This window comes from Acanthaster planci, linkage group LG03, assembly GCF_054643075.1.
Source record: "Acanthaster planci isolate LZ-2023a linkage group LG03, COTS_SCS, whole genome shotgun sequence".
NCBI lineage: Eukaryota > Metazoa > Echinodermata > Asteroidea > Valvatida > Acanthasteridae > Acanthaster > Acanthaster planci.
In genome coordinates this window covers 5427314-5441650 of record NC_141779.1, presented here as the reverse complement: position 1 = coordinate 5441650, position 14337 = coordinate 5427314, and the positions used below count along the sequence as shown (strand labels likewise).

General features: G+C 43.4%; 1 protein-coding gene across 3 annotated transcripts in view; it reads right to left on the bottom strand.

Annotated features, from left to right (window-relative positions):
* LOC110985798 (beta-4C adrenergic receptor-like) overlaps positions 1-13542 on the bottom strand; it is a 33088-nt gene extending 19546 nt beyond the window's left edge. The window contains exons 1-2 of one of the 3 annotated variants that reach the window (XM_087134747.1): positions 12941-13542; positions 10018-12705 (exon numbers count right to left, since the gene is read on the bottom strand). In XM_087134747.1, coding sequence (XP_086990873.1) covers positions 11583-12647 — 1065 coding nt within the window. In that variant the 5' untranslated portion in view covers positions 12648-12705; positions 12941-13542 and the 3' untranslated portion in view covers positions 10018-11582. Of the gene's footprint in view, positions 1-3055; positions 3159-10017; positions 12706-12940 lie in introns of those variants that run through there. The other 2 variants (XM_087134748.1, XR_015424816.1) reach the window with 2 other exon arrangements.
* Between the last annotated feature and the right edge of the window lie 795 nt (positions 13543-14337).

Here is a 14337-nt window from a genome sequence, read left to right as displayed (position 1 = left end):
AAATTAGGTCGCCCAAATTAACAATTCAACCAAAAAGCAGTCAATTAGCAGGTGTTTGTTTGAGGCATGTCTTTGGCCATTCGTTTTCATCACTGGGCACGCATTTGTGTAATTTGTACAATCTAAAAAACACAGTTAAAATATTTCCTTCAGAATGTTAATGGTATAAATACGGTTCACTTATGGGCACAGGAGACACTCTGCTGATGTTCTTGGAAGACAACCTTTCGCTACAGCTATTTGAAGAAATGGCAGCTTGTGGTCGCTATGCAAGAGTGATTGGGAAAGGTTGATTGATGCTTTTGAGGGAACGAGCAAGACTACCTTGAACTTACAGTCAATTTGAGCATCAACAAGTCCACAGCGAGATCAACTGATGCAACATATTTGAGGACTGGAAGGCAACAGGCCAAAGGTGGAGTGATTAAAACACACTTCAATATGAATGATGAGATGCAAAACCACCTGCAAGGTATCCTTGATGATACTCCTCTCTTGACTCTTCAGCAGATGAAGGCTAGTTTGAGTGAGCATCTGCATGTACCTGAGAAGCCAGGGGCTTCCACTACAACCATAGCCAGGGCCTTGGATGCATAATGATGATAACACTGAAACTAGTGGAGGACATTCCACACCTGTATTTACGATAATGCGAGGCCTCACATACACGCCCCAACTCCCTGAAGGTACAAAGCCAATGATCACGCTGAAGCTCCTTCCTCCCTAGTCCCCATTCCTGAACGGCACGGAGGAGATGGCACCTTCTGCATTCAAGGCTGCACCCTGGGGTTACAGGAGTGGCAATAATATGTTGGAGACAGACAGGCTGAAGCATGAATGAATCCGTAGTAGTGGATGATGATCTACTTTAGCAAGCAGCCATTCAGAACACTGATGCAATTGAAAAACATGCAGTGGTAAAAACCATACCCAAACATATACATATGCCAAGATGTCTCGCACACCAATACGGGAAGATTGATGGTTGAGGAAGATGGAAACAATATAGATAAAAATAAGAAATCAGGGTAAATAAAAACCATAAAGAACCCCCTCACAATATGGAAAACAGAATGTTTCATAAAGAAGAATAATTATTGAAAATTTACGATGCGCCGTTTCCATAAAAATAATCAACATCACAGTAAAGGTACAACTTAAAAATAAATGGATATTGAAGTAATGAATGAATGAAAATCCCTGATGCAGCTCAAACCCTATTAAACGACTTACTAAATCAACATGATCTGACTTTGGTTCACTGACACCAGAACCTGCCCAATCATAGTGCTAACCAGCTTTGGGTCATGGGATCATTTATCAAGACCCAGGTCAGTGGGAAACAAACGGGCCCATAGACAACAGCCCAAGGAAAATCTACACAACCTCAAAAAAGTCGTCACGTCAAATCATACGTTGCTATATAAGAAAATAGCCAATACATGGAATAGCAACATCAAATCCTTCCAACACAAGACTACTTACACGTACGTGCGTGTAGACCTACATGCATGGTGCACGGTACTTCACCTTGTGGAGACGAAAAAAAACCCAGGTTTTATGACAAAGCCACCAATTATGCAATTTCATTCCAACATTCTAATTTCTACCTGACAGGCACTGAAGGGGACAGCATTCATGAGTTTTGAGGAGGGCAAATTGCCTTGCTTAATTCTTACCACCTTGCTTGTCTTTGCCTCGCTGGCTGACATATTTACGCAACAAATTGTTCAAACTTTGTGCAACCATGGAGGAATCCCCTCCATGGTGCAACACAGATTTTAGTGAAGGAAATACATCACGAGGTGTCACAGCCGACGCTGCGCAGAGTATTGTGGGTAAATTTCTGCCAGGCGCGCGGATCGTTTGTTGAAGAGAGGAAAGATCGTAAGTTAAAGGTCTGAATTTTGCCAAAAATAGCACACTCAGCTAAATTTGTAGGCCAGTAGAGAGCCACCAAATTTCCAAATTTCCGGACGCCACCATTTTAGAATTTAGGACCAACTTTGTTCAAAATGGCTCATAAGCAAGTATGAAGGTAATAGTGTTGTAGTCGAGACCAGTGAAAACCTTCACAAGACCAACACAAGACCTCCAGTCTGAATTCAAGTCACAAACTATTCAAATGAAATGCAACAAAAGCATTCCTTTGTTTGTGTCCTTCCTCCATGCTTTGTCATTGTTCACCCTGTTACTTTTGGCGGTGTGAAGTTGGTTCCTTGATCCTTGTTTGACGTTCGACATTCAATGTTGAACAAGTAACTGTTCCATATTCGAACGTTGAATAAGTAACCGTTTGACATTCCGGGTGCACTGGCCTTAAAAGCTATGGAGTGCAACAGGTCAACACTTATTGGTTATTTTAATAACCACACATCTTCCAAGAGATTAAGTCCATGCTGTATCCGCAAGCCTATTGTACATCTCATAACTTCCACCATGCGAAGCTCCAAATCAACATTTACTGGAAATAGTTTGTTTTTTGTTCCTGTTGCACTCCATAGCTTTTAAGGCCAGTGCACCCGGAATGTCAAACAGTTACTTATTCAACGTTCGAATATGGAACAGTTACATGTACTTGTTCAACATTGAATGTCGAACGTCAAATGAGGAACTAACTTCACATCGGTGTTACTTTTGACTGGTCTTGTGCATGGTCTTGTCACTCTTACATATGGTCGACCACAGTACTGAAACTGAAAGGTATGGCACCAGCATGCAGCAGTAGGCCCCTACTTATAACTGTTTGAAGTTAAAGTTTTGCAACGAAGAGGTCTGGCAACACTGCAAGAGAAAAGTACAGGAAAATGTCCAACGAACCCACGTTCATGACATTGGGGGATCACAGTGGGCAAGAACATTATGCATGATGACAATTAACGAAGGCCCGCATGCCCGCTGCATGCACACCGCTATGTTACCACACAATGTTACACAGAAAAACAATGTTCCTGTTTTACTCCTACTACTAGCCTAATTATCAAATACCTAACTGCCTTTCCAAGTTAAATTTCACATCTCTTAACAGCAAGATTGTCACAAATACACAATTTACCAACGGTTCAGGAAAACTGAGTTTGAAGGTCGGTCTTCTGCCCCACAGCACGGCACTAACGAAGTGTCATGCAGCTTCCATGTTGGATGTGAAGAAAGTTTTGGGAAATGGTGACGTCATGATAAAGAGTCAATCAGACGCCGTACGCGTGAAAGTAGCTTTTTTGTATGACAGGTTTATTATTTTTTTTCAAAGTCGTTCTTGTGCGATATAAAAACAACCCTGAAAAGATGTATGCATATCTCGTACAAACAACTTGAAAAACACGATTATTTCTCCACTGATAGAATCAGTGTTTCTAAAAATGGCGTTCTTTTTAAAGCTTGTTTTAACATAATTTAAGATATTAATGGTGATTCTTATAATTTCATAAAAATGAACTTGACAAAAATGTATCTCACAAAAAGGAAGAATGAAAATGTTCACGATCCTGGACAAATATCACTTTTTAAATATGCATACGTCAGGGCACTATTGGGCTGTCGAATATTCGGATGTAGGTTAGGGAAAACAATTTACTGCCAGGAGGAATGTTCATCATTTGAACGGTCCACTGGCAGACGGTCTGCCTCCCAATTTCTGTTATACTTTCATACCTTGTTTCCACAGGACCATTATAAATATCACAGAGCAAAGAAGATGATTTCAGAAAAGCGGAAATACCAGTAAACATTTACAACTGACTTTCAGTTATTACAGGAAGAGACTTATTTCCAATAGTGATGTTTAAAATTCAATACAAATTTCCCAGGAGGAGAAGAGAACGGTCATTGAGGCCACACGCAGGCTAATGCAGGAGCGAAACGTTGAACGTAACAGTGTCCGTGGCTTTATTCGAATGAAGGTTCCTATCAGACGAATATATAGCCAGTAAATAGTTGCAGGATCGGTCCTTGTGAGAGGGGAGGGGAAGTCGAAGTGAGGGGAAAAAGCAAACAAAACAAATGACAGAGGCTCAAAGCCAAGGGTTAACGTGAATCGTAGGAACAAATGTCATGCAAAACCCGTCGGAAAAAAGGGTAAAAATTATAGCTCTCAGTGTATGCATTCACAGTGACTAATGACCAAAGTAAAGAAGAGCAACCTAAGCATAACAAAATGCCCAGCTCCTGGATTTTCAAATTAACCACGGGCCGTGAATTTCAAGGTTCTTGGTTAACTTCCCTTACTATCTGGCCTAAGCTAAAGTGCACCCCCACTCGGCGAAAGAAAGACAGATGGTTACAACCGAGATATATCATATCAAATCAGTGCTCTGAAATATGTGATTGCCGAGCTTTCGGTAACTGAGTACCTTCTTCGGGTCAAGTGAATCTGCTTGCCCTGGAGAAGGTACTCAGTTACCGAAAGCTCGGCAATCACATATTTCAGAGCACTGATTTGATATGATATATTCTTGTCGATATTCTGGTCACAGTGCTACGCAGCCGTTCCATATTTCTCTGGTTACAACACAACCGGGTTCTTGCACGCGTTCTGCGTAAACGCAAAGACCATACATTAAAGAATAAATTTGTTGCGCGTACTCAGCGTGCTCCGCGTCAAACGCGCATAAACTTGCGCGCCTAGGCGGTGAATCGGTACGATATGCATTGATCGCCGTTTACATAGAACCATGGAACCGGAAGTTAACGTGCAACTTCAATGATTGTCCAATGAGAGCCTGCAAATAGTGGCGCGTCCGCGCCTTTGTGACGAAGTCACTTACGAACCGGATACATTTTGGACGCGCAATCTGAGAACTAGTGCCTCGCTAGGTAACGCCAACGGACTTAAGAATAAATTATGCACCCAAGGTCAAAGGTAAACCGAATACAGACTGAAAATGTGCGCCTGCATTACACCTCGAGCCCTCAAATGGCCCTACATCTTCGGTACATTTACAACTTTCAATAAATAATCAGGCGCCTGCAAATAAACAGCAAACTGCAAACTTTAACTTTAAGCCAAATCTAAGAACGTTCCAAAAGACAAAACTTTGTTAACAGGTCGAGTGTGGATCCCAGTCGCAGTCTTGAGTTCTGCACTTCGAACCGAAACCTCGCATCCAGGGAAGACCTTACTGATCCCAACCAAAGGCCAGTGGTTTTGCGGTGCCTGATCGTCTACCACTAGCACAAGACCACCTTCTTTGAGGTTCGCCTTCCTTTCAACCCAACGTTGTCTTCTCTGAAGGTTAGCCACTACGAGGCTTGCCTGAAACTGAGCAGTTTTGAAAAAGATGGAAGCATGTGCCACTGACAGCGTTTCCAAAACCTTTCAGCTATTAGTTGCACATGCTTCCTTCTTTTTTGAAACTGCTCAGTTTCAGGCAAGCCTCGTAGTGGCAGGAGTGGCAGAGGGTGACCTGATCTGAATTTCAAGAGATGACTTGGAGTTAAGGCCTCAAAATTGTCGCAATCCTCCGATACTGGAGTGATCGTGACCTGTCGTTCACGATCGACTCTACCTCACAATAAAGGGTAACAAGTTTTTCATCGTCAAGACTCTGGTCGTGGAGACAAGTGCAGACAAAACCTTTCCAACAGTTCTTATTTGGCTTTCCCACATCCACCCATGTGGGATGCCGCAGGTGGGTTGAAGTGCCATTCAGTGCGCTTGGCGAGGAGAACACCTTGTACCTGGTCATCGCTCTGAAGCTTGACGATGTTTTCTCTTGGTTGTCTTTCACCGAGTACATTTGCTCCGGCACCCTTCTTCTGGCATCAAAACGCCTGTCTCCAAGGAATGCAGCACTTCAAGGTGGATGGCTCACACAAACAAGTGGCCGTAACTCTTTTCCCTAGAGCGGCCTCGTTTAACCAAGAAAGGGTAAAAACTATCTACCCTTACACGCGAGAAGGGTAGTAAGCCAGGGGTTACCCTAGCTTCTGGCAGATCGGCCATGCACTGAGCATATGGCTGAGTATGCATCTCCTTGCAAAGCATGCATTCCGTCAGGACCCGATTTAATAAGGGACGCCGTTTCGGAATCGAGTATTTTCTCCTGACAACAGAAAGAAAATGATCACCGCCGCCATGACCTGCAAGCAACTCATGAACATGACGAGCCACCAGGAGGAATACATGATGATTTGGGGGCAGAATGGAGGGGAACTTGCGGTCTTCTAAAATAGGAGCAAGTCGTAGCCCACCGCCTACCCTCAGAATACCAACATCGTCCAGATAAGGTCTGAGATTGTAGATGGCACTCTGTCTTCTCACAGCTGTACAGCCCTTCTGCAAATCTTTGATTTCCTGAGGGAAGCTCTTATGCTGAACATGCTTCAGGATAGCTAGCTCACCGCTGCCCTGAGCTTTCGAACCGTAAGCCGGGATGAGCCGCAAACTGGCTTGCCATTTGTCAACCAATTCTTGAAACTGCCTTACGAAGACTGAGCCAGCAGGAAAACCTATTCATAAGCTCATCAATCGGATTGGTATCGCACATCAACAGCTCAAGAGGTTGTCTCCCGTTTCACTTCTCGATCCTTGTCACAGGCCACTTACTTTCGCTTTGTCTGCATCGAGCCCCCCGGAAACGTCGTCGGCCGGATTACGATCCGTGCTTACATACCGCCATTGCTCAGGTGATGATACCTCGTTGATTGTTGTCACTCGATTGGCCACGAAGGTGTGGAAACACTTCGGTTGGTTCCTGATGTACTGCAGGACAAGCAAGCTGTCTGTCCAGAATGTGGATTTACCAATATCCAGATCAGTCTCCTTTCTGAGCATGACGTCCTGCTGAGCAGCAAACGCAGCCGCAGACAGCTCAGGTCTTAGGATAGTCATTGCCTTCAGGATGCTAGACGTGACTTGCCCATAACAAAACTGCAGTGGACCTTGCCAGTCGACCTGACAAAACGGGCAAAGGACAAACATCCATATACATTTTTGGAGAGAACCCGAGAGAACAAGAACCCGAGTGGATCGTAGACAGAGCTTACTTAGCAGACCTCGCCGAGTATGACTTCTGAGCTTAGGACCCAAACTGATTCATCTTCAGCATCCCAGTGGATTCCAAGAGCTCGGTCTGCCGGTAGTGATTCTCGGTCCAGGTCTACTCCTCTAAGACTCTTTGCTCTCTCCTGCTGAGGGATGGCTTCCAGGACCTTTCTGGAGTTGCTTAATCACTTTGTCAAGTGGAACCCTCCACATGCCAGCAATTTTGTCGGTTGTTCAACTATTTTGATTGCTTCTTTCTCTGACTTGACACTTTTCAAGCAATCATCGACATAGAATGGTCGACATGGTCGAACTTATCACCATATGGTCATCAGCCTTCCTTTGAAGGGCAAGTTGGCACAGCTCGGGCTCCAAACCCCGCCGAATGGATGGACAGTCATACGGTAGATCTCTGGTAGCTGAGATAAGCCACCACCTGGCCACCAAAGGAACCCGCTGAGTACACCCCTGTGCCTCTCAGCAACACTGACCAACACCGGGAACAATAATTATGGGATGTATAGACACAACTAAAGGGAGCGCTTCTTATTGATTTCCGTTAAAAAGGAACATTTTCAAAGAAGAAAAAAAAGTCAACACTAAGGTAAAAAATAGCGACTATAATAGCCAACGGAAATAACTCAAAGATCTAATTACAGTGGTAAAAAAAGAATGATCCCACTGCCTTGTCCTTCCCCAGCATAGTTGACCGATATTTCCGTCTCGCTCGGCAAGGTCCATCGACAGGGTGACATTCATCGCTAGCTGCTGCTGTACCAAATGTCAAGTTTATCTCATTATTGCAAACGGTGCCAAACATATACATATATCGACCTCTTTCCATGGATCCACTTTGAATGTCCCACTTTCATGTTTCATTCTGTTTGCTTGTGCGGTATAGTACCGAAATTCAAACAATGGTCGTAAAAACTGCCATAATTGCCGGCCCTTCTAATTCAATTAATTTATCGGCGGTCTTCGAACAGAAGTAGAGCAAACCATTCTCAGCGCAGCATAATTGAACATAGTTACAGAGTACCATCCTGGAAAGCCACCGCCAGTTTCATATTTAGTCACACACGAGTGAGCGCTTTCAGTTTTAATATTCAGCAATGAAAACAAAATGGATGAAATAGATTCCAGGTCGTGAGAAAAAGTAAAGCCAAGAGACACGAAACCTACCATGCATACTATTTGAACAAAAAATGGATATTAATTAAAACTCAGATATCATGCGTCCAGACAAAACTGGGGCATACGGTAACTTCCCTTATGCGTAATTATTCTGCGATGCGAACCACGATGTTGCATTGATTTGTGAACAAAAAAATGCTAGGTTTTATACACTTCGCTCTAGAAGATTTCCATTTCCTTTGGCAATTTATTTCATTAAAAATCACTGCAGTGTTTCTTTAATTTTCTACACTTGCAAAGCCATGGATTTTTCTGACAATCGTTATAGTTGACAGGTGCGTTATTAATTAATCAATTATAATTACGGACAGGTGCATCAAATGATAGAATCAAAAATCGAATATGTTCAACAGTAGCTTGGTCGGCTACACAGCACAAAGTTGCTGCAAATGATAAGGAATAAGAATGTGTGCAATCTTGAATTACACTGAGAACAGTATTCAATATAATGTCACAATTTGAAACCGCTCAACTTAACTTTTGGGACAAAATTAGAGCACCGAATATATATGATCTAAATATTCAACTGAACAACTAAACGGAATATTATTCACATTTCAAATATGTGTACATGTGCAGTGATGACTTGAAGCTCTCGCTCATGGGTCTTTCGATCGCGCATCGAATACGATCGAATACAGCAGCTGGGCATTATGTGCTGGTCTCAGGCAAGTTGCTTTTACCTGTTTTGCCTCTCTTTTTTATGGTTACCCCTAAAATGGCGAAGATGTTTATCGTGACCGAGTAGACACCTGCCCTTAAAATGACGATATTGAGCTGTGTACATTCCCCAGCGAGCTAAGAATGAGCAGAGATAAAAAAAATGATTAATCACCTCGAGCAACATTCCTGGTAGGATGCATAATGTATAAACATATCTTACTGTTTATTATTATAATCATATGTATGTATTTGTTTTTTATGTTTTTTTGTGTCCAAATTATGTTCATATGCTATCCAGTTGTATACGGCATTTGAATTCCAGCTCAAAACTAACGAAACATTTTGCCTATGTTTGAACTGAGTTGGTCATAAATTATGTGTTGGCCTGGAAAATTCGGCGGAATATTCTTCGCGTACAGTAGTTCATTGAAAGGCGATAGGAAATCGCATTCAACTTAAAATTCGTGCTAAAAACGAATGACTTTGAGAGCTTGTTTTGGTGACAATATGTGTCAAAATTAAATGAGAAAACCCATAGTAAAGGTAAGGTTAATATAGCTCAATATTTCACACTTATTCGACGGAAAGATACTTAAAATGTCCAGTCAGATTCCAAGTTGCATTTATACATGTAGGTTCTCATTCATTCTACTCTACAGCAACTTCGCCTCGCGTTGCCTATTCAGGGTAGGCCTATTATAATCTCCAAAATGCAAACTCGTTTTTTTGCCATGCAAGTTAATGCGAATGCAATTATTCGTATCCAAGGAAAATGTCTGTTTACCTACAGTGACGCACGTCTAAGGAGGAGATTGAAAGGTGAAAATAATGCAATGTCTGATTCCCAAACTCAAGCGAAACAAACGCCACTTGTTAATTCCTTATGATGGAGCTGCAAGTATTATGTATGAATGTTTCCATGCGACTTTCACTTTTTTTTAAAGGTTAAGAGAATAGATACAATGTTAGATTACACTTTGTTTCACTGAACAGAGCAGAAGCGCAAAAGATCCTTTAAACCATCGCGTTCAGTCTGTGAAATGACGCCAACAAAAACTGAATGACCAAATAACTAAACTGAATAACAAAAGACGAATTTGCAGTTTTTAATACCATCCTCTCTTAGTAACAAAAATGAAATCTAATAAAGTGCATATTCGGAATCGATTTCCACTTACCAGTAACGTTGCAATAACGCTGAAATACCGTTTTATCGAATATCTTTGTTAACTGAACAGGAAAATGTTCTATTTTTATCCAAATGTCTTGCAATGATGAGCTGATCAAATTCCGTGCCACGCAGTCCGAACGGAACAAGGCAATATTGTAGGTGTGTCACAAGTGACTAAGAATAAACACTTCAGGTCAACAGACACGGCTGCAGCGTATGGTGATCTATAGCCGCCAAAATTGCGTTGCGTCGTCCCATCACCCCAACGTCACGACGCAACGCCACAACGCGACGCTCCGACGGCTCTGTCGCGTCGTGCCGTCGCGTCGTGGCGACGGGACGACACGATGCTACGACGGCAAGACGGGACGTCACGACACGACAGCAAGACGAGCCGGCATGACCTGACGGCATCAAGAAACAACACACAACGCCACGACAGCACGACAGAACGCATTAAACACGGGATAAAAGTAATGAGAAAGGAGGCGTTGCGACGCAATTTTGGCGGCTATAGAATATCATAGCAGCGGGCAGTAACCAACCTGTGTGACGTACTTCGCGCGAACTCCTAATCTTCAAAGAGTAGCTTTACAGATCATTAACCGAACCCTTGTCAAGAATGAGACGATGTATTACTATTGCATCGATCCATCAGGGAGAACTATACCACTGGACGGTAAAACATTTGCTAGGTCAGAAACTGCCTCACGTTTTCGAGTTGACAGAAAAGGACTAATGATATTTAACATAAACCCCATCACTTTCGTCTGTTATTTTTTTTATTTATTTGAGTGGTTAAGGGAATTCTTAACACCTGTGTCTAAACATTCGGTACATTACCACTGCCCAATTACAGATCACAGGATACACTTTTGATTCTGCAAAATACTACACTTTATATTTAATTATTGTGGTCGTAACAGATCTATGATTGGTGAATTGAGTATATAGTAATAAAAGCCATTTCCATGACTTTGTGCTCTCGATCAGGAAATGCTTGTGGTTTGACCATTTCGGTGTGTCAAGGTGAAAGGTGTCGCCTATGCGATGGACCGGAAATAAACACGTGTGTGCCCGGGCGCTAACGTACTGTACTCATGAAACATTCGTGACAGCGGATTCTGTCACTAAAGGGAGAGAGTGCAATTTCGATGCTGACAATCGAAGCATGTACATTAATTTCCAGAGAATGCTGCATGCATTTCACACTATAATCTTCTATGGCATTATGCTGAAACGATAACACGCGTGAACGCCGAAGAAAACTCCATGATGCGTTTGTTCAGCCGTCCCACGAATTCTATTGAGTGTTAGGATTGAGAGCCCTTCCCGAGTCTTGACTTCTCAAGGTCTTGGAAAATAAGATCAAATTCCATAGGGTTCTGAATACAGGGTTCCTGTTGTTTTGAGAAGATATGGACGAAGAGACAGCATGAAAAGTTGTTTGCAATATGAGGTAAAAACTTTGTCAATGGACTGGCAATTCTATAAGCAATGCCTATGGAGGTGTAGGGCGTACTCTTTACCACAAAATAATGAGGTGAACTGTCTCAAGGAGACTCGGGAACCTTAAGTAATCGTTTCTTGGTCCCTCCGCCGGGACCGAATTCGGAAACAGCAGCCAAGGAGTCTATTGGCTGTTTTCCTGAAGGATCGGTTCCTTGTATAGTAGATGATGACATTCCAGACACTGTTTAGGAACAGCAGGATCTGTGAAACAAAGGCCAGTGCTTCGGGGACCGGGTCAGTGCGGAGATTTTCCCAGGCAATGGTGGTGTAATACGGCGTCCAGGAGACAGTCAGCACCACGGCCATGATGAGGAAGGTCCGTGCGGCTTTAGCCTCGGGGCTCTTGCGAGTGCGCAGCCGTTCCTTGTGTTGGGTGTCTAGGGGTGGCTCCACCTGTTCAGGCTTCGAAGCTACGTTCTCGGTGTCTCGACCATCTGAGTTAATTACCCCCAGGGTTATATTACCGACTCGAGAGGCGTGGCGATTGGCCAGTAGGAACAATCTAGCATGCAATATGACTGTTACCAAGAGAGGTACAGCAATGAAGACAGTCATTCCCAAATGACCCAGAAAATCGGTTCCCACCACGAAGTCGATAAAACATTGGTTGAAGTTGCTGTAGTAAAAGGATTTTCGGCCTGGGAGTAGTACATACAACAGGGTCCATAACAGTAAGATGGCGACAATGAAGATCTCAACAATGGCCGCTCTAGCCATGGTAACAATGAATGGGTATCTCAGGGGCCATATGACCGCGATGTACCGCTCGATGTTGATGGCAAGCACAGACAAACCAGCATTGAAGTACAGCGCGTGGCACATGGCAACCACGGTGCAGTAGGTGTCCCCGTACGGCCAGCTCTGCAGGGCCGTCGACCCCACGATTGGAATGCAGACGAGCACACCGACCAACAGATCGCTGGTGGTGAGCGATATCAGAAACAGCTTGGTGACGGGGCTGACTCCGTCGTGCGTGTACCGTAGGACAATCAAGCATGTGGTGTTGCCCAGGAGGATAGACGCGGCAGTCACGCCTAAGAGGCACGCCTTGATGACAGAGACTACGCTGACATCGTAGGGGCTCTGTGATGTCATCTCTCCGTCCGTGCTAGTCTGAAAATCCATGCCTTAATCTGTATCTCGTAAGGCCTTAAGACAAGCAGTAGACGTTTCCTTTCGAGACCTGCGGAAGGAAGACGAGAATGTTTTACCAAAGCACATTCCGAAATCCCCCTCAATGCGAAGTTGGTCAGTTACCAGTTGCGGTGGATACGATCATCTCATCAAAATTGATGGAAGACCATAGGCAGGAAAGGTCACCCCCGGCGTGTTCGACGAATGAAAATAAATGCATTGAGATGTTAAATGGTGGGGCCCTGCCAATGTCGACCCGTGGTAATCTAGAATCTCATATGTACCTATTCTGCTTCATGGCACACCTGTAATGCAAAGGAACACTTCCCCCTCTCTGCACAGTAGACAAATTTAATTTACTGGATTCCGGAGAGACCGAAAAGCTACACACTGATGACTGCACAGCAATATTCAGCTCTGTTCTGTTCGGTTGTTCCCTTCATGCATGTGAGAAATTACCCAGCCACGAATTACCTGCTGGCCCCACTTACAGTTCCAGCACCACAGAAGAATCACACAAACAAGTCACAACTGTACAGTGAGTCCTTACAGTTACCAGTTAGAAGAAATTCAACGCGCGGCAGACAAGTTTACACACGAGCCTCGACATTCATTATCTACACGGCAACCTGCTAAAGTCCAGTGCTTCAAGGAGATCTCCCCCGATCTTTCATTCGCGGGTATGTGTGTTCTAGGCAACCAATCGGTGTCTTGAGCCTCGTCGCCTGCATGCAGCTCATCTTTTCCTGTTGTCGTCAAGGATGTTGTTTTTTTTTCCTTAAATGAATGATGCGGGTAAATGAAGCAAACGAATTAGGCCTATGAGAGCATAAATTCGCCGAGTTATTTTCTCGGGTAATACATGGGATATTGCCATGTCAGGATGCTAAAGTGATTCACAGAATTTATGTCATGTGAGGGCGGTATAAATGTCCTCGGATCAGGGCTGTTCACAGAGAGATTTATAGGAGCCTCAATTGTTGGAACCAAAATGGTGGATTATGCGTCAGTGCACATTGCCAAAATTAGCACACAATAGCTGCATGCTTTACTGTACATATAATGACTAGCCATTTTGGTTCCAGAGTCTGAAGTACGGGCATACAGCTATGCCTCGTATCATACTATGCTTATTAAAGTAGGGAAAAATACAACTGTGCGTATAGTCTTTGAAAAACATAGAAAATCAAAACACATTATCTCATATTGCAACATGTATTATATTATTTTTTTGGGGGGGGGTAATCGTATGTCATTTTAAAGATTGACCCATGCGTAATTTCAACAGATGATCAAAACGAAGCGCGTCGTTGGTCATTGGTGAACATCAATACAAAAGTGAGGTCAGCCCTATCAGGGCGCCAATACGTTCCATAAAATAACTCTATGGCCGTTCTCTAATATTCATCTTCGTCTGTGTCTCAGGCTTCGTCTTTGAAACCAATCCCTGATTGTTGGCCTGAAGCGTTTTAAGTAAATGGAGGTACTGTAATGTTTGGCTCTTTTCCATCTTACTTTATGTTTTGTTGCCCTACCACACTTACTTTTTGCACTTACAACTTCGAAGCCAGGTAGTAGAAAAGTAGTTGAATCTGAGACGAAGCCAAAGTCGAGTACATGTATTGGAAAATGGCCTTTCATGCCTTACATCGAATCCCACACAAAGAACTTGTGCGAGCTG